Below are 15169 nucleotides of genomic sequence, written 5' to 3'. Positions count from 1 at the left end.
CTAGAGAGAAGATCACATACGCAAGGAGTTGAACTCTGCGCGCGCTAACCCGTTCTGTGGTGTGGTGTGCGTGAAGGTTGCGCTGAAGATGCTTCGATTACCATCATCGGCGCCCGGTTGTGAAAGGAGCCCCAGGAATGGACCCGGAGTTTTTGCATGGAGTGGCGGGATTTACGATTAATTTTTGTTGTGTCCATGATCACACGTGGGAGTTTAGGCAGGATCACGCGTGGGTGGTTGCTGTGGCGGTGGGAAGCGTCGCGGAAGTGGACGATGGAAAGGGAAAGAAAGACACTTTTTAGAGAAATTAAAAAGTCAGATAAAAATGATGACACAGGAATTGCGGTGGATTGGATGAAGATGAGCGTTGTGATGTTTTAACACCACAGGAGGTTGGCCACAGGAGTCAAGTAGGATATGAGACGAAATGGGACTTTCTACTACACGAAAGGAACATCAAGAAAGATACGGAGGAGCAGGAATTGACCGTCTCATAACATCTTGTGCAATTGAAATCTCAATTAGAAGTAAATTACTTTCGAGTTGTTTTTGGTTTTTTGTCCGCTCCGAGTGCACTGCTGTGACATAATTTGGTTTTATAGGATGCCACCTTCGGGGAATAGAGCTCCTTCTCCCATCAGTTCACTTAAAAGACGAGCGACCGTAGATTAAAACCCTGCTCCATCCGTTAGAAAGGGGAGGGGGAGGGGTGGCAGGTCGTGGCAGTTGATTGATAGGAGAGCCTCGTGGTCGGGTGTTTTATCTCTACGCCTGCTACGCCTAACCGGGGGGGGGAAGGTATAAACTGACCTATCCGAACGACTGTCTGGTCTGGACGATTGCGAACAGGAGGATGCGTAATAAAATTAACGATCCGGCGGCGCATGCAGCGAACGGGGGATGATACTTGGCCGTTTTTTTTGTTTGCTGAAGTTGTATGTTTCGTTTGTTTGTTTGCTCATTTCGGTACCCCCATGCTCATGCCATTCACTTTCAGGATGAAAATAAAGCTACCTTTCCCGGTCGGCAACGGGCACTTATTGCTGTGTTGATATTGGCGCACTGTTACCTTCGTTAGTTGATTGTTTTTTGTTTTTTTTTTTTGCTGTTATTTCTGGGTTGGATGGACGAAAAGTCAGCACCAACAGTAAGGTTGGGAATTTCCACGAAAAGAAGCTGAAAGCGAAATGTTCGGTTTGCCGTTTTCGGCTAGTAATTAGTAGGGCAGGTGTGGATGAGGAGGATCGAGATAGCCAGATCACATCGGGATAGAGTAGTGTAGAATTAGTGAAGCATTTCGTGTACACACATCAAGAGATTTAGCTGAATCGATATGCTCATGTTTGGATGTCTTGAAAGGACTCTTTCCATACTTCAACATCTAGTCCCGAAAGCGACGAACCACGCTCACTCGCTTTGGTGCGCATTGATGTCTTTTGTTTCGGTTCTTCTGCTCTTCCTATTAGATTTTCTTGTTTTTTTGCGATCCCTCATTCAAAGTGGATTTCACAGTCGTTCGCTAAAATGTGCGAAAACAGTGAGCATTCCGTGCCGAACCATTAAAAGCGCTTTAGTTTTAAAAGCAAACGAAACGTTTCGAGTCCCCCCCCCCATTGGCCTTCAACCCGTGGCAGTGGTGAAGCCGGAGCGGATGCAAAGTGCCCCGAAATGGTCGAAAATAATTAGATGATCTTTTGCTTCACACAATCGATACAGATTTAGGCAGATTCTGCTGACATGTATGTTGGAGATGGAGTTGAAGATGAATGAAGAGGGTTGAGAGCGTTCGATTTAAAGATTACCGGTTGCCTAATGGTACTTGTATTAGGGGGGCCTTCTGTGCTTAATACGCAGCCCGTAAAGCTGCACAATTGTGCATCGTTAGAGGGCTTTGTGACTATCACTTTGTGGCCATCAGACTGTGTGTGTGTTCCATTCGCTTTACTGCCCTACAGACCCACTGCGGGATTTAGCGAGCGTGTGTCGTCAGTGTGGGGTTCCATTGTGGGATTAACCTTTAACTGCACAACTGTGCATTTAAGTTGTTTGTGAAGGAAGTAAATAAATTGATAAAATATAAGTACCAAACATTAAAAGACATGAATTCCCTAGAAGGAATTTAATTATTGCTTTTTTATTAGTGATGGGAAAAATGAAGATTTCGTCGGAATCGATTCCGGATAGCTCCGAAGTTTTCTGGAATCGATTCCGGATAGTAGGTCCGGAATCAGTTTCCGAAATCGATTCCGGAATCGGCTTCGGAATTAGTTCCGGAATCGGCTCCGGAGTTGGTTCCGGAATCGGCTCCAGAATTTGTTTCGGAATCGGCTGCGGAATCGGAATTGGCTCCGGAATCGGATTTGACTCCGGAATCAGAATCAGCTCCGGAATCGGAATCGATTCCGGAATTAATTTCGGAATCAAAATCGGCTTCGAAACGGAATCGGGTTTTATCATCTTCATAGGAATAGGCGTTTGGGTCCAATGATGCTACGAGTAGATAGCGGCAAGAATCAATTTTTCGGAATCGACTCCGGAATTGGAATCCGGAATCCAGCATCGGAATCGGCTCCGGAATTGATTCCGAACACGGAATCGGAATCGCTTAGGTCCGATTCCGAGCTCCCACCACTACTTTTTATGTACAATTTTACACTGCGTACACTGCAAGGGTTAGCAGCACTTGCTGTGACGAATCTTGCTATTCTTCAGTGGCAATTGTTTCGCTCTTATTGTCTCGTGAGTGTGTATGTAGTGTAGTGCTTTCCCTTTACCTTTGATTGACAAACGGTCCAGTGTACGGAGTGACTCAGTTGTTTTCAGTAATGCATTCAGGAATGTCTTGCGTAGACATTTTACAATAAGTTTTAGGATTTTAAAGGGTTTTTTTCATTGCACTCAATTTGACAGAGGGCTTAAGTAATGCAATTTCCAGACATTTCCATCCCGCTTTTCCCTTCTGAATCGCTTTCCAACTCTCCCAGCGTAGTAAACACAGGCAAGCTTTAAATAATTATAATCTCGCTATTAGGTCCGCGCAAACGCTGTGATCGAGCTGATCTTCACTACCACTGCAGATGGAGCTCGCCAAACAGTCCACGGCTTACGAATGGTATGAAAGCGATTTGTCTTAGCGAACAGCGGTGGCACGACCGATCTCTGAGCTGATGCATTCTTCATCTGAGGTTGAGGTGAAAGGTGGAGGAAGATCTAGTTTTTTTCTTTCTCTTTTGCTGTGCCTCCTCTTTCCCCCGGCTTTATGATTGTTCCATTTGCTCGCTTCGGGGGAGGATGTGTACATAAGCACAACCTCCCCCCCGACCACCGAACATTGGAAAAACCGGTAAAATGACACCACTCAATTCTGAGCTGCAGCGAAACGGTCCCAAATGCGAAAAATGCAATTGTAAGAAGCTGTGCTGTGTCTTCGTTGTCGACATTGTCGATGAAAGAAATAGATGTCTAAAGATGGGCTTAGCCTGGTAATGACGCAATGGTTAATGTAAATGAATGATGGTGTGATATAATTTTCTAGCCCTCTTCCCTTCCCTCTTTGGTGTTTTCCCCTTTTTTGGGAGAGACGATCTTAGAGGTTGGGAGGAAAAATCCCCAAAACCTCCGTGAACTCCTCGGGTGAAAGATTGCGGGTGGCCGGCTGGCAAAGAAAGAGGCTTGCCAAAAGACTTTTTCTGCCGGTGATCATTACGATCATTGCAGCGCGTGGAGCGATCGCTAGTCGGGAGTCGGAGGAAGTACCGGAGTCGACGATCGGGTCGGACGATAGGAGATAGTATCGTTATTATGCATTATTCATGCTTAAATTATGTACGATTTGAATCTGCTGCTGCTGTTGCTGCTGTTGCTGCGATGATGATGGTGATGATGGTTCAAACAGAAGTACAAAGCAACTCGGAATTTTTTGATTGCATTAGTAAGAAATGTACTTTAAAACAGAGCTCGATAATTGCGTGAGATATCCCCGCTGCAAGTCGGGCTGCAAGTCGCTTCGGAGAAACGGGTGTCATTTTACCAATTTTCTGTCATTTGATTTATTCTTTAATGAGTTGACGGGTCTCTCGAAATTACAAGACCCTCCACGGTTGCCCAACGCCGTCCGCCAAAAGGGGCAATTAGTGCGCCGGGAGGTATGAAAAGACTTACGACCGATAAGATCACCGTTACGGGCCGAGGGGCAGATGCCTTTTGAATGGGATGCCTTTTTGGCCCTGTTTTTATGGTTGAACAAATTGGAGCTACGATGAAACGCGTGCCGTGCTAGCTAAAACAGTTGTCAAAAAAAGACATTGCATCTATGTGTTGGGTAACTGAGAAGCCTTTGACTATTGTGCTAAGTACACCGTGTACTGGTTTGATTTATCTAACCCGCGCACTCAGCGCAACACCATGGTTACTGTAAGGTCACTGCAACCATTCAATTATGGCCCTATTTTCCCTAGAAAGTAGCTTGCTGAAGTATTAGACAGGTGATAGAATTATTGGCCGTCTTGGCCAAGGCTCCAAGGTACGAAGGAATCACACAGTCATTATTAAAAAGTGCCCCTGCATCGCTGGACGAAAGCACTCCTCCAAAAAGCCCCCTCGTCTCGTGCAGGCACACGTAAGGCCGTTAATCCACCCCAAACTATCAAGTGGCCAGTGGCCACTAGTGAGGCGGTATGAGAACTAATTGATTGACGAGGTGAACGTAACCGTAGCCCGGCCCGAGAGACTTCCGAAAACCCGTGGCCCATTCACAAGACAAGAGCCCATTTCTCTTTGCCAACGAGTGGAGCCCAGCGCGCCGATGATACGCTCAATCGACGCTACTAGAAGTGTTCGAGGAAACACGGTTTGAGAAGCGGCTACAGCTTCATTCCAACCTGCTGCTCATTAGCAAGCCCCATTCAGCCGAAGCTTCGAAGCCGAAGCGAGCGCAATTGAAGTCGCGGTAATTATGCAACCCAGTGGCGGCATCGGACCTCCGTGTGCCAAACGATGCCACTTCCTGCAAATGTGCGCGGACATCGGATCCACAAAAACCGACCAGCCAAGATAGTGGATGTGTGTGCGTGTGTGAAAGGGGAGGGGGGTTGATTTGATTGGCCACACGAATTGTTGGTTGAACTCTGCGGCTTCTGCGGAGGCTGCTGCGTGTGCCGATGTCCGTCCTTTTGCGCATCGACCTTGGCGCACCTGCACTGCGGGTGATGCGCGAGAAATAAGTTGAATTTAATTTGGTTATACTTTTCCACTCCATCTCTGTGCTCTCTCTCTGTCTCTGCCTGTGTGTGAAGTACCAGGTGGACATGCACTTGACTCACACTCACACTCTTGGAAGTCGTTACAAGGTCTGCCAAATGGCACTGTGGATTGTCGGTATGGCTTTGCTGACTCCGAAACTCCCTCGGGCCAAATTTCCCTTTCCGCCCTGTCGGACTGTCGGACGAACCTACGAACCTGCTGCGTTTGTCAGCGACGACATCTTTCACCTACTCTGCCGGGCATGTATTAGGTCCGCAGGCTCTCCTCGGGGCCAAGGTAGGTTGGGACGATGCTTCATCTGCCTCAACCTCAGCTTAGCGGGTCAGATTTTATGTAGAGCCACTTACTGAAACACCCCAATCGATCGATTGATCGATAGACCCATTTATGACACCGTAAGTGGTCGAAATCGGGTGCTACTAGGCTTTACAAGGGGTTGAGAAACACTCTCTTTCTCTCTGTCTCTCTCTCTCTCTCGTCACGCATGACCAGTTGACCATCGGACGTCTGTGAACTACTTGAACAGTCTTAACACCTTTCCGTGTCGCTCCATGCAAACACGGCGAACTTCTCGAACGTTTTGTTTGGCATAAGGCACCAAAACCAAAAAAATGGCCATTTAATAAGCGTAACAATGATCCTCAAGAGATGTTTCACTGTTTGCCGAGGACTTCTTGAAGCGCGCCTGCTTGTCGGTGTGCCAAGACAGTAGTGGGTCAGTTCTAAAAAACCCTCCCATACCGTGCTGCTGCGCGCCTTCCAGGTAGTGGCGGGAATTCCGAGTGAAGGGAATCGGCTTGCTTAGTCGATGATCGTAGGAAGCAAAAACGAGCGCGCGCGCGCGATCATCGGTACGAAACGTAACCGCAAAACGATGCTGCTGTGGTGGAGCGCCGGAGCAGCGTGCGTAGCGTCGTGCGGAGTATGTAATTATGCAAGGTCAAACGGTTAAGACTCTCGCTTTCAAACTCCGGCAACTCCGGCAGCCACGTACGAATTTGTGTGTTGACCTGTTCGCTGGTGCCTCCGCAGTGCCCGCACTGGAGAGGGTGAAGCTGGAAGATTGATGGAACAAAGTGATGATTTGCGTAGCGGATCAGCAGCAGCGGCAGCGGCAGCCCGGTCTGTCAAATTCGGGCGCGCGAGGGTCGAACACGCTGTGTGTTTGTCCGTCCGACGCGCAAAAGGGGAAATTGGTGTACCATTCGCTTTCAAAGGCTGGCTAACCCGGTTGTTTTCTTGCGCTGGCCTACTGGCACCTCGGGCATGTTAGGTCGGCCGTTTGGAATCAGTTCAGTTGGGCGAAACGGACCATGGCACGGCATGACCTAGCGAGGAAACATCATGGATGCTTTCTGGGGGGGGATCATCGGTTTGAAGTTATGTAAATTCGGAGGGCCCCCGAAAGCATCCGAGATTTAGACCGAACCGAATGGCTTCTCCCAAAACCCACCCACTGTAGTACGAGCGTAAAATCGATTTATTCTGCTTCTCGTCGACCATCGCCAAGTCGTCTTGAAGCGTCTGAAGCGAAACCGATATCGTCTGCCCGATTTGTTTGGCTTTGTTTCGTCTTATGCCTCTATGGACCGATTGGCCGTTTCGGAAAGGGGTAGAAGATTTGATTGAATTGTCGGTCAGACGGCGGCGGGAGATCGGACGAGCTGCAGCCGAGACCTACACCAGGAACCATGTCGCCTGACTGACAGTTTGCCCAGTCGTTATTCAATCCCGCTAAGCGATTATACATCCGCCACCACAGAGCCAACGCTCCGGCCAATGCTGGAAAGATCTTTCTTTTGCGCATCCCCCGGCAACACGCGCGCGCACAAAATGGCATCAGAACGAAAGCACAAAAAGCCCAACCGGGCCACCATTAGCGTGGGCAACCATTCATATAAATCTACCGCAAATGTGCACGGGGAGGAAATGCAGATACGTAATGTACGGTTCGCGTAAAAAGGGATTGCAACATGCCGCCTTTTCTACGCACTGGCCGTTTGCCCCGTAGACGATAAGTGATGTTGAAGGGCGACCTTTAGGCGCATGCAGCGAGATGCTAGAGAGAGGGGGAGATTAAGAGAGGGAGAGAGATGTCCGTTTGCATAATCGAAGGAGCAAGTCGTGTCCATCTGCAAGCGAGGGAAATAGAATATCGTTAAATTGGGAAAGCGATGTGGATGGAGCGTTCCAGGGAGAAGACTTCCCCAGCCGTAAAGCTAACAAAAGCAGGAAGATCGTGTCCGCATTTCAGAAAGGTCACAAAGGAGAGTATGGAATTGAGATCGGATCACTTAAATGTAGCTCAAGACGATGAAAATTAATAAAAACTATCATTCGTGGAAACGTGGAGGGAAGGGTCATGTCAAATCTTTGAAATGCTGCTGCGCTACGAAGGTGATCTTGTTTGAGAAAGTGCGTGCAATCAATTTATGTCACCAAACATTTGGAAAGGGTCTGACCCTGTCGTACCCCCAAAACACGTATGAATTTAAATTAAACCACTCTCGCACTTAAAGAACGTCCGTCCCGTCTCGGTGGCGTTGGAATGCAATCAATCAAGCGCCATCGAGCGCGTAACGTCTCTGCGCTTGATTCGGCTCGAACCGGTCGTATAAACGGACCGTACCGGGGGGACCATTTACTACAATCCACAACACTAGTACGCTACAGCCCTCCCCGGTGGCTTATCTCACACACGGCGAAGAAAATAAAAACACTCAAGCAAAACATTAGTCGCAGCCACTATTTCGTAACGTATTAATGGTACTGTTGTGTGTTGTTGTGTTTTTCCTTCTTCTGCTGGCCATTTTGCCTACTGCCCAACTATGCTAAATCGACACAGACAGACAGGCAGGCAGGGAGAGGCTTCATAACGCACATTCCACTCGGTTGTACTTGCATCCGCGACCCTCTGCGGGGACCACACGATTGCGAATCTTCCCTTCCCGGATGGTTTTGGATGGCTTACGGAAGAGACTGGTTACCTTTCACCAAACACATGGGCACACACACACAATCACTCGGTACATGGCATGGCATCAAACATCAGCCATCCTCCGAATCGTAATTTGTCCGAAGAATCACCGAGAACCCCTCTGAACGTCCCTCCAAATCGATGGTGAGAAAGTGAAACCCCCCCCCCCTGGGGTCCCCCGTTCGATCGTACCTGGGCTACCGTGCGCGATGGCCTTGTGACATTGCGTTATCGCATTTGTCAGTGGTGATTAGCCAAACTATCGAATTAATTCCAAACAGGTCTCAGGCCCAACGATCGGCTATCTGCTGCCGGTTAGGACCGGGGGCACTCTCCAGGCACAAGCGTACTTCAGACTTCCTTCAAAGCAGGCAAGCTAAAAAACAAAAAAAAAAACGTGCGAAATTAAATCCACTCTCCCAGACAACCCAGAGCTGGTGACGGTGATTTTGGGGCATTGCGTTCCGAATAAAAAAAAAAAAAACACAACCTCAACCCTCTTCATCGCGCTAAAACGAGGGGAAGGTTCCCAGGTTGGCGTCGGTTCGTCGGTTACGATTCGTTCACGCCGGGCGCCGGGGAGAAGGGCTACGCTGTGGGTCGGCGGATGCGCGCCACCATGAATGGCGTCCGAACTCATCTTCCACCGACTTGACGGCCGACGGTCTCCGACAGCGGCTTTTCGCGGCGGGGTTTTGAAGCCCCTAGCCGTTTGAACCGATCGTGGTGTGCGTGTGTGTGTGCTGGGGAGGGGGGAATGATGCCGCCACTCGTGGCGTCTTCGGATGCTGATGAGGGGTCGGATGCGCCTGGTATAAATAATCATTGCACTTCAAGACTCAGCAACAGTTTCAAATTGTGCATTGTTCCAGCAGCAGTAGCAGCAGCAGCAGCAGCACCAACCAAGTCGTCTAGAAAAATCGGTGGAATACACCCCGTTTGTGTGTCCTGTGTTTCTTGTTTTGTGTGTTTCGCTCGAAGGAAGCAATCAAAGCGATGAAGGTGTTTGTGGTGCTAAGTGTAGTGCTGGCGTGCGCTGCCGCCCGTCCGGAAGCCGGATTCTCGTCCTACTCGTCGGCCCCGTCGTTCACCTCGGTCGGCGACTTTGGTGGCCCCTACTCAGGTCCGTAACCGTGTCTGTAAATCGTGTAAATAGTGATCTTCGAATGTCCTGCAAGGAGAACTCGGTCTCCAGTTGAGAATGTTTTAGACCAATTCAACTGTGCCTGTAAACTAAAGAAAGCACCTTCTTGTGTCTCGATCCAACAGGTAGCAGCTCGGGCGGAAGCTCCGGCTACAACTACAACCCGGCGCCACAGATCGTGCAGAAGCACATCTACGTGCACGTGCCGCCGCCGGAGAAGGAGGAGGTCCACTATCCGCGTGTGAGCCCGGTAGCGCCGGCCCAGAAGCACTACAAGATCATCTTCATCAAGGCGCCGTCCCCGCCGGCCCCGAAGGCCCCGATCATCCCGGTGCAGCCCCAGAACGAGGAGAAGACGCTGGTCTACGTGCTGCACAAGAAGCCGGAGGAGCCGCAGGACATCGTCATCCCGACGCCGCCACCGACCAAGCCCAGCAAGCCGGAGGTGTACTTCATCAAGTACAAGACCCAGAAGGAGCAGTCGCAGCCCAAGCCCGAATACGGACCGCCCGGCCAGTCGGGACCGTACTAAATCCGCCCGCTGCTGTTCTCATCCTGCACGCTCATCCATACAAGACCACCACACATCAGCCAGGAAATCATGCATTTTTCATGCCGTACTCCGAAGAAGGACCAACGAGATTAGAGACGGGATCGAGTCGATCGCTCGATCGCGAACCGAACGCTACCATTCCTGCTGTTTCGCTGCTCAGGAACGGACTAGCGTTCTGGTGCCTGTATATAGATCATGTATTGCTTTGTTTTCTTATTTCGATACGTATTGTTTTCCCTTATTCATCCTTTCTTTCCATCTACTGTTCTTTAGCGAAGAGAAGAATCTTATATCAAGAGAGAGACATAGAGAGAGATAACAAGAAACGATAGACGACGAAAGGATTAGTAAAACGACGGTAGCTAAAATAGGAAACAGTTGGTACGGTTTCGAGCTGGCAAATTTTGAAAAAAAAGGAAGAGAGAGAGAGGGAGGGAAAGTATGAGACAACCAGGACCAGGCAAAGAGAGATAGAGAGAAAGCCATAGTCGTTACCATTTGTTATTTATTACGGTAAGGATATCGCATACACACTGAGCGAGCGTTTCTGTTGCCCGAGCTGGCCCCTCCAGGTTGATCGAGGCATCGAGGCGTCCCTCAAGTAGAATAAAAAAAAGTAACGGTGACAATTTTTTTATTTAAACAAAACATGCTGCAAAGTCTTTATTTACTCTGGTTTGCTGCTCCAATTCATTTACGAACGATGGTTTAATGGTGCTGAGATGGGAGATGGTATAACAGCGACCCACTGTAACCCCTCGCCACTGGGTCCGGAGTTAATTTGAGTTAATTTTACCAAACTGCGGAAGCGAAAGAGGTCAAAAGGCACACACCATTTCAAAGCTCTGCTGCGGTAGAAAAAGAAGAGGAGAAGAAGAAGGAGGAGTGAAAAATCTGCATGAGACCTTCGTGCGATTGAGTGGTTCGAGATGCTTCGTAACTTGCACAACGCGTAACGTGCGCGCGCGCGGAATGTGGTTCTGTTTTGATCCGTTTGCGGTCGCTGCAATCTTAACTCTACATTAGGAAGAGCGCCGTGAAGAGCGGATGAGCGCCGACATGACGACATCGGGGCGCTATACGCGCGTCAAGGAAAAGTGTAATTTCTATTACACACTCACGTAAATATCGTGGCTGGAGAAGCGGGGATTGAGAGTTGGAATGGGACCCGGGTGGAAGCGATCGCAATGGTTCTGTGCTGTGCAGAGGATTGGTGCACCACTTTTCGGTCACTTTCCGATGCGTATGCGTAGTTTCGTTGATGGATGCTCAAGGCTGGATGGAAATGGACGTAGGAAAAACAAAAACTCCTCAGAATGGTACAAATCGATGTTGGAAGATGTGCCGAACCTAGCAGCATGTGCAGGAGCTTAAACGATCCTCTTACAAAACAATGATTTGCAGCAAAGTCCAGTAATACCTCGTTTAGGATGTTTTGGGCATAATTGCTCCCCGGCGACGGCCTTCCCGGGGGGGTCAGATGAAATGGGCAAAGTAATGGGTTAATTTTCGACCGGTTTACCTTCAGCCTGACTTGGTGCTGGCAAATTGATAATCGAGTGGCGATTTGTCCGGGTTTGGCGAGGAATAAAAAAACCCAGTCTCATCATCATGTGAGTGGCCAGCCTGGTTACATACATTTGATTACAACCCCCCGGATGAGGAAAAGAGATGAAGAGAAAGGCCACAGACATAGAAAAAGGAAGGGGAAATTCAAAAGATGCTGATCGCGATCGCGATCGTATGTGTGTGTGTGTGTGTACTCGATTATCGGGCACCTGTTGGGGAACGTCGAGCTGCACCTTCGCGATACGTGACTTTGAACGGGCAATTTATGCTAGGCAGGCAGACATCGCCGCTGATGGTGAACATTAGGATGATTAACACGCATCTCGGTACTCGCTGGGAGTCTCGGGGGTTGGACAACGGACGGATGGTGAAGGGAATGAACATTGCAAAAACCCCCCCAACACACACAACAAAAAAGATTGCAAAGAAAACAACCGAAACCCAAACATCGGGCTCGGTGATTGTCCGGCCAACCCCACTTGATCGCTTCAGCGCCGTCCCGAGGCGACAAATCGTGGCCAATTCGCACCACTAATTACATACCATGCAGAGGGAAGGGCGGGGGAAAGGACGAGCAGAACATCAACATTATCAACGGGGCCCGGGAACGGGGCAGGCGGGACAGGAGTGCCATCGCCATACATTCTCTTTCGCGAGCGGATCCGATCATCGTTATCGATCAGCGCCGTCGAGGGCCCTTTCACAACGGTCCCGTTCCTTGGTAGGTACGCAACCACCTGCATCGGCCCACCTGGACAATGTGCTTCGGCCGGCTCGATTTCGATTGCATAAGGCGCCGTGGGGACGAGGAGATGGCAACACGGTAGAGGAGTTCGTTGTTGTATTAGCTATGGGTTTTTTCTTTGTTTTATTAACACACAACACCAGAAGAATGTTCAAGATTCGTGTAAGTGTTGGCAGATATTAGTGGATGGACTGCAGGAGTGCCTTTCCTTTTGTGCGGACGGGTCCCTAACTGAGCTAGAAGATCTGTGAGTTTGACTAAAGCTAATGAAGAATGGACTTTCCATCCCTAGTACACGTTCGACACGAATGCGTCGAGTGTGCCACCGACGGCCAGTGGCGCACTGTTGGTCTTGCTGCACTTGCCGCACGACTTCTTCGAACCACGCTGACGACCACTGCTGTTGCTGCTGCTGCTAGAACTCAAGCTCGAGCTCAAGCCCGTGCTTGAGCCGTATCCCGTTCCACCAGAAGAATAGCCAGACAGGCCAATGTTGGTCACTTTAATGCTCTGCGCCTTGTGGGCGCTGTTGCTGCTGGCCGTGCTGCTCACGTACGACGAGGACGGTGCCAACGTGGAAGACGACGCAACGGAGTGGACGGTGGTCACCTTGACCGGTGCCGGCGTCGTGCTGTAGTACGATCCCTCCGGAACGACGATCGGTGCAAAGCTGCTGCTGTACACTCCACCGTATCCGGACAGATCGGCCGCTTCGTAGGCACCGGCGCTAGCACCACTGCTGAGGGTGCTGCTGCTGCTGCTGCCGCTACCGAACGTACCGGCAGATGAGTGCTGCTCCTCGTGATGGTGGTAGGAGTGTTGCTCCTGCTTCTTGGTCTTGTACTTGATGAAGTACACCTCCGGCTTGCTGGGCTTGGCAGTCGCTGGTGCTGGCACAACGATCTCCTGCTCCAGCTCGGGCTTCTTGTGCAGGACGTAGACGAGCGTCTTCTCCTCGTTGACCGGTGGCTGGGGCAGCACGACCTTGCTGACGGTCGGCGGAGACGGCGCCTTGATGAAGATGATCTTGTAATGCTTCTGCTTGGTGTAGGTCGGCAGTATCACTTTCTGGTGGATTTCTTCCTTCTCTTCCGGTGCGACATGGACGTACACGTGCTTGTGGACCTCCTCCTTGACGACGGGCTGCTGCACGTAGTGCACGGATGCTTCGTGGTGTTGATGATGGTGCTGTTGCTGCTGCTGGTGATGATGCGCCTGCTGGGATTGGTGCTGATGCACGTTGGTGAAGTATTCGACCTGTGGCTCAACGTGATGATGCACCTGATGTTCAACGGTCTGATGTTGTTGGTGATGATGTTCTTGTTGGTGGTGCTGCTGTTGCTGCTCCTGATGCTGGTAGTGGTAGTGTCCGGCACTGGAAGATCCACCAGACACGGCCACCTGAGCGTGAGCTACTGGCAGCGACAAATGATGCTGCTGCTGCTCCTGCTGCTGATGTCCAGAAGAAGCACTGAGGTACGACGAAGACTCGCCATGAGTAGCGGTTTGTGGTGCGTAAAAGTGTACCTGGCTGTGCTGGAACGGTGACAGCTGCTCGTGCACGGGCTCTTCACAGTCGTCCACCGCACTGGCGGCAGCGGATGCACCCGTGCCGGCGGAAGTAAACAGTACACTAGCACTCGAGGTAGCCGAATGACCACCGTGGCCCGAGCTGGATCCATGGGGCGTGAAGTAACTGTAACCTTCGGGTCTGGCACTAGCCAGTGCCAGCGCCAAGGCACTTAACACCACAAAACACTTCATCTTAGAGCTTCAGTATGGCACCTACTTCCAGCGAGAACTAGCTCAACTCACAGCCACCAATTGCGCACTATTTGATGTGGGTCCGCAGACGCACTCGCTTCAAAAGTTCAACTGAGTCACTGTGTGAGGTTAGTATCTCAAAAACTCCAAAACTCAACAACCGTCAACGTATGCCAACGGACACTCCCTGGGTACTGTCCAAAAAAAGGCACAACTGCTCCAGTTTTATATGGCGCACCGAATTCGTCCTCCACGTCCTTCTCTCCTGCGCGCCTCTGGGTCCCCCTTGTCCGAAGCTCAGATTATCACCCTCCTTGGTGTTTGGTAGTCCGGTTTTCGATTTGTACTCGAACGCTTCCCCCCCCCCCCGCGTCGGTTTCGTTCGATATTCGGAAGGACATCATGGTCAGCATCGGCATCGGTGGTTCGGGCGCGCATTACATAATAACAACCAGGCCCAGGCCACCAGGTTGTGCCAACAACCCCAAAAAACGCAAACAAAACGAAAACTGAAGCAAAAATGTGCGAGTAAGTGAAACGGTATCAGAGGGTCGGTTTGTTGTCGGCCCCGTTAAGGCCTTCCTGCTCTGCGCCTCTCGCTCCGAGCCCTGCAAACGGGAGGAGGAAAGGAGATCAAATTAACCGAAGTCAGCTTCGCGCCCACGGACACTGCACGGCATTCCTGCTAAGGGGGGTGTTTGTGGTCCCCACCCCCCACATCAGCAGCAGGACTGATTGGTTTCTTGCGTTCGAAGTTCGAAAGCAGAAAGCGAGAAGGAAAGTGACTGCATACGAAAGACAAATGTCCCGCCGCAAGGCGCATTGGAGTCTGCAACGAGTTGGCACTCATTTACCTTTTGTTTTGATCTTCTTGCATGCGTTTTCCGTCGCCCAAGGAGCAAGAGGGGTCCCCATGCCGGGTCTGGGGTGGATTATCTGTTCGAGGTCAGCTCGGAAATCTCTCGGCCTCTGGGTCGTCGTCTGGTGCGAGATGACATCAGGAGCCAGAGCAGAAGAGAGGGCTACCCTTGGGCTCACGGTTCTTCAGTGGGTGCTGAAGGGCGTATCAGCGCTCTCGGGTAACGTGTCAGCTTTATCAGACCTAATTGACGGCCGGCTGCTATTCCCTGCACCGAATCAATCAACCGATTATGC

At 50.5% G+C, this 15169-nt stretch overlaps 2 protein-coding genes across 2 annotated transcripts; one reads left to right on the top strand and one right to left on the bottom strand.

Annotated features, from left to right (window-relative positions):
• Nucleotides 1-9094: 9094 nt before the first annotated feature.
• LOC120897629 (titin-like) lies at nucleotides 9095-10584 on the top strand. The gene is made up of 2 exons (XM_040302641.1): nucleotides 9095-9362; nucleotides 9509-10584. The coding sequence occupies exons 1-2, from the start codon at nucleotides 9236-9238 to the stop codon at nucleotides 9913-9915; spliced, it is 534 nt and encodes a 177-aa protein (XP_040158575.1). The 5' UTR covers nucleotides 9095-9235; the 3' UTR covers nucleotides 9916-10584.
• Nucleotides 10585-12354: 1770 nt separating this feature from the next.
• LOC120894267 (homeotic protein female sterile-like) lies at nucleotides 12355-14216 on the bottom strand. The gene has a single exon (XM_040296753.1). The coding sequence runs from the start codon at nucleotides 14012-14014 to the stop codon at nucleotides 12539-12541; it is 1476 nt and encodes a 491-aa protein (XP_040152687.1). The 5' UTR covers nucleotides 14015-14216; the 3' UTR covers nucleotides 12355-12538.
• Nucleotides 14217-15169: the final 953 nt, after the last annotated feature.

This window comes from Anopheles arabiensis, chromosome 2, assembly GCF_016920715.1.
Source record: "Anopheles arabiensis isolate DONGOLA chromosome 2, AaraD3, whole genome shotgun sequence".
In the NCBI taxonomy this organism is placed as follows: Eukaryota; Metazoa; Arthropoda; class Insecta; order Diptera; family Culicidae; genus Anopheles; species Anopheles arabiensis.
This window is presented reverse-complemented; position numbering and strand designations above follow the sequence as displayed.

What these genes read in the sequence shown, in the direction of transcription:
- LOC120897629 (XM_040302641.1), top strand. Translation starts at nt 9,236, where the DNA reads ATGAAGGTGTTTGTGGTGCTAAGTGTAGTGCTGGCGTGCGCTGCCGCC. An exon ending in CTTTGGTGGCCCCTACTCAG is followed by an intron (nt 9,363 to 9,508) that starts GTCCGTAACCGT and finishes TCGATCCAACAG; the next exon opens with GTAGCAGCTCGGGCGGAAGC.
- LOC120894267 (XM_040296753.1), bottom strand. Translation starts at nt 14,014, where the DNA reads ATGAAGTGTTTTGTGGTGTTAAGTGCCTTGGCGCTGGCACTGGCTAGT.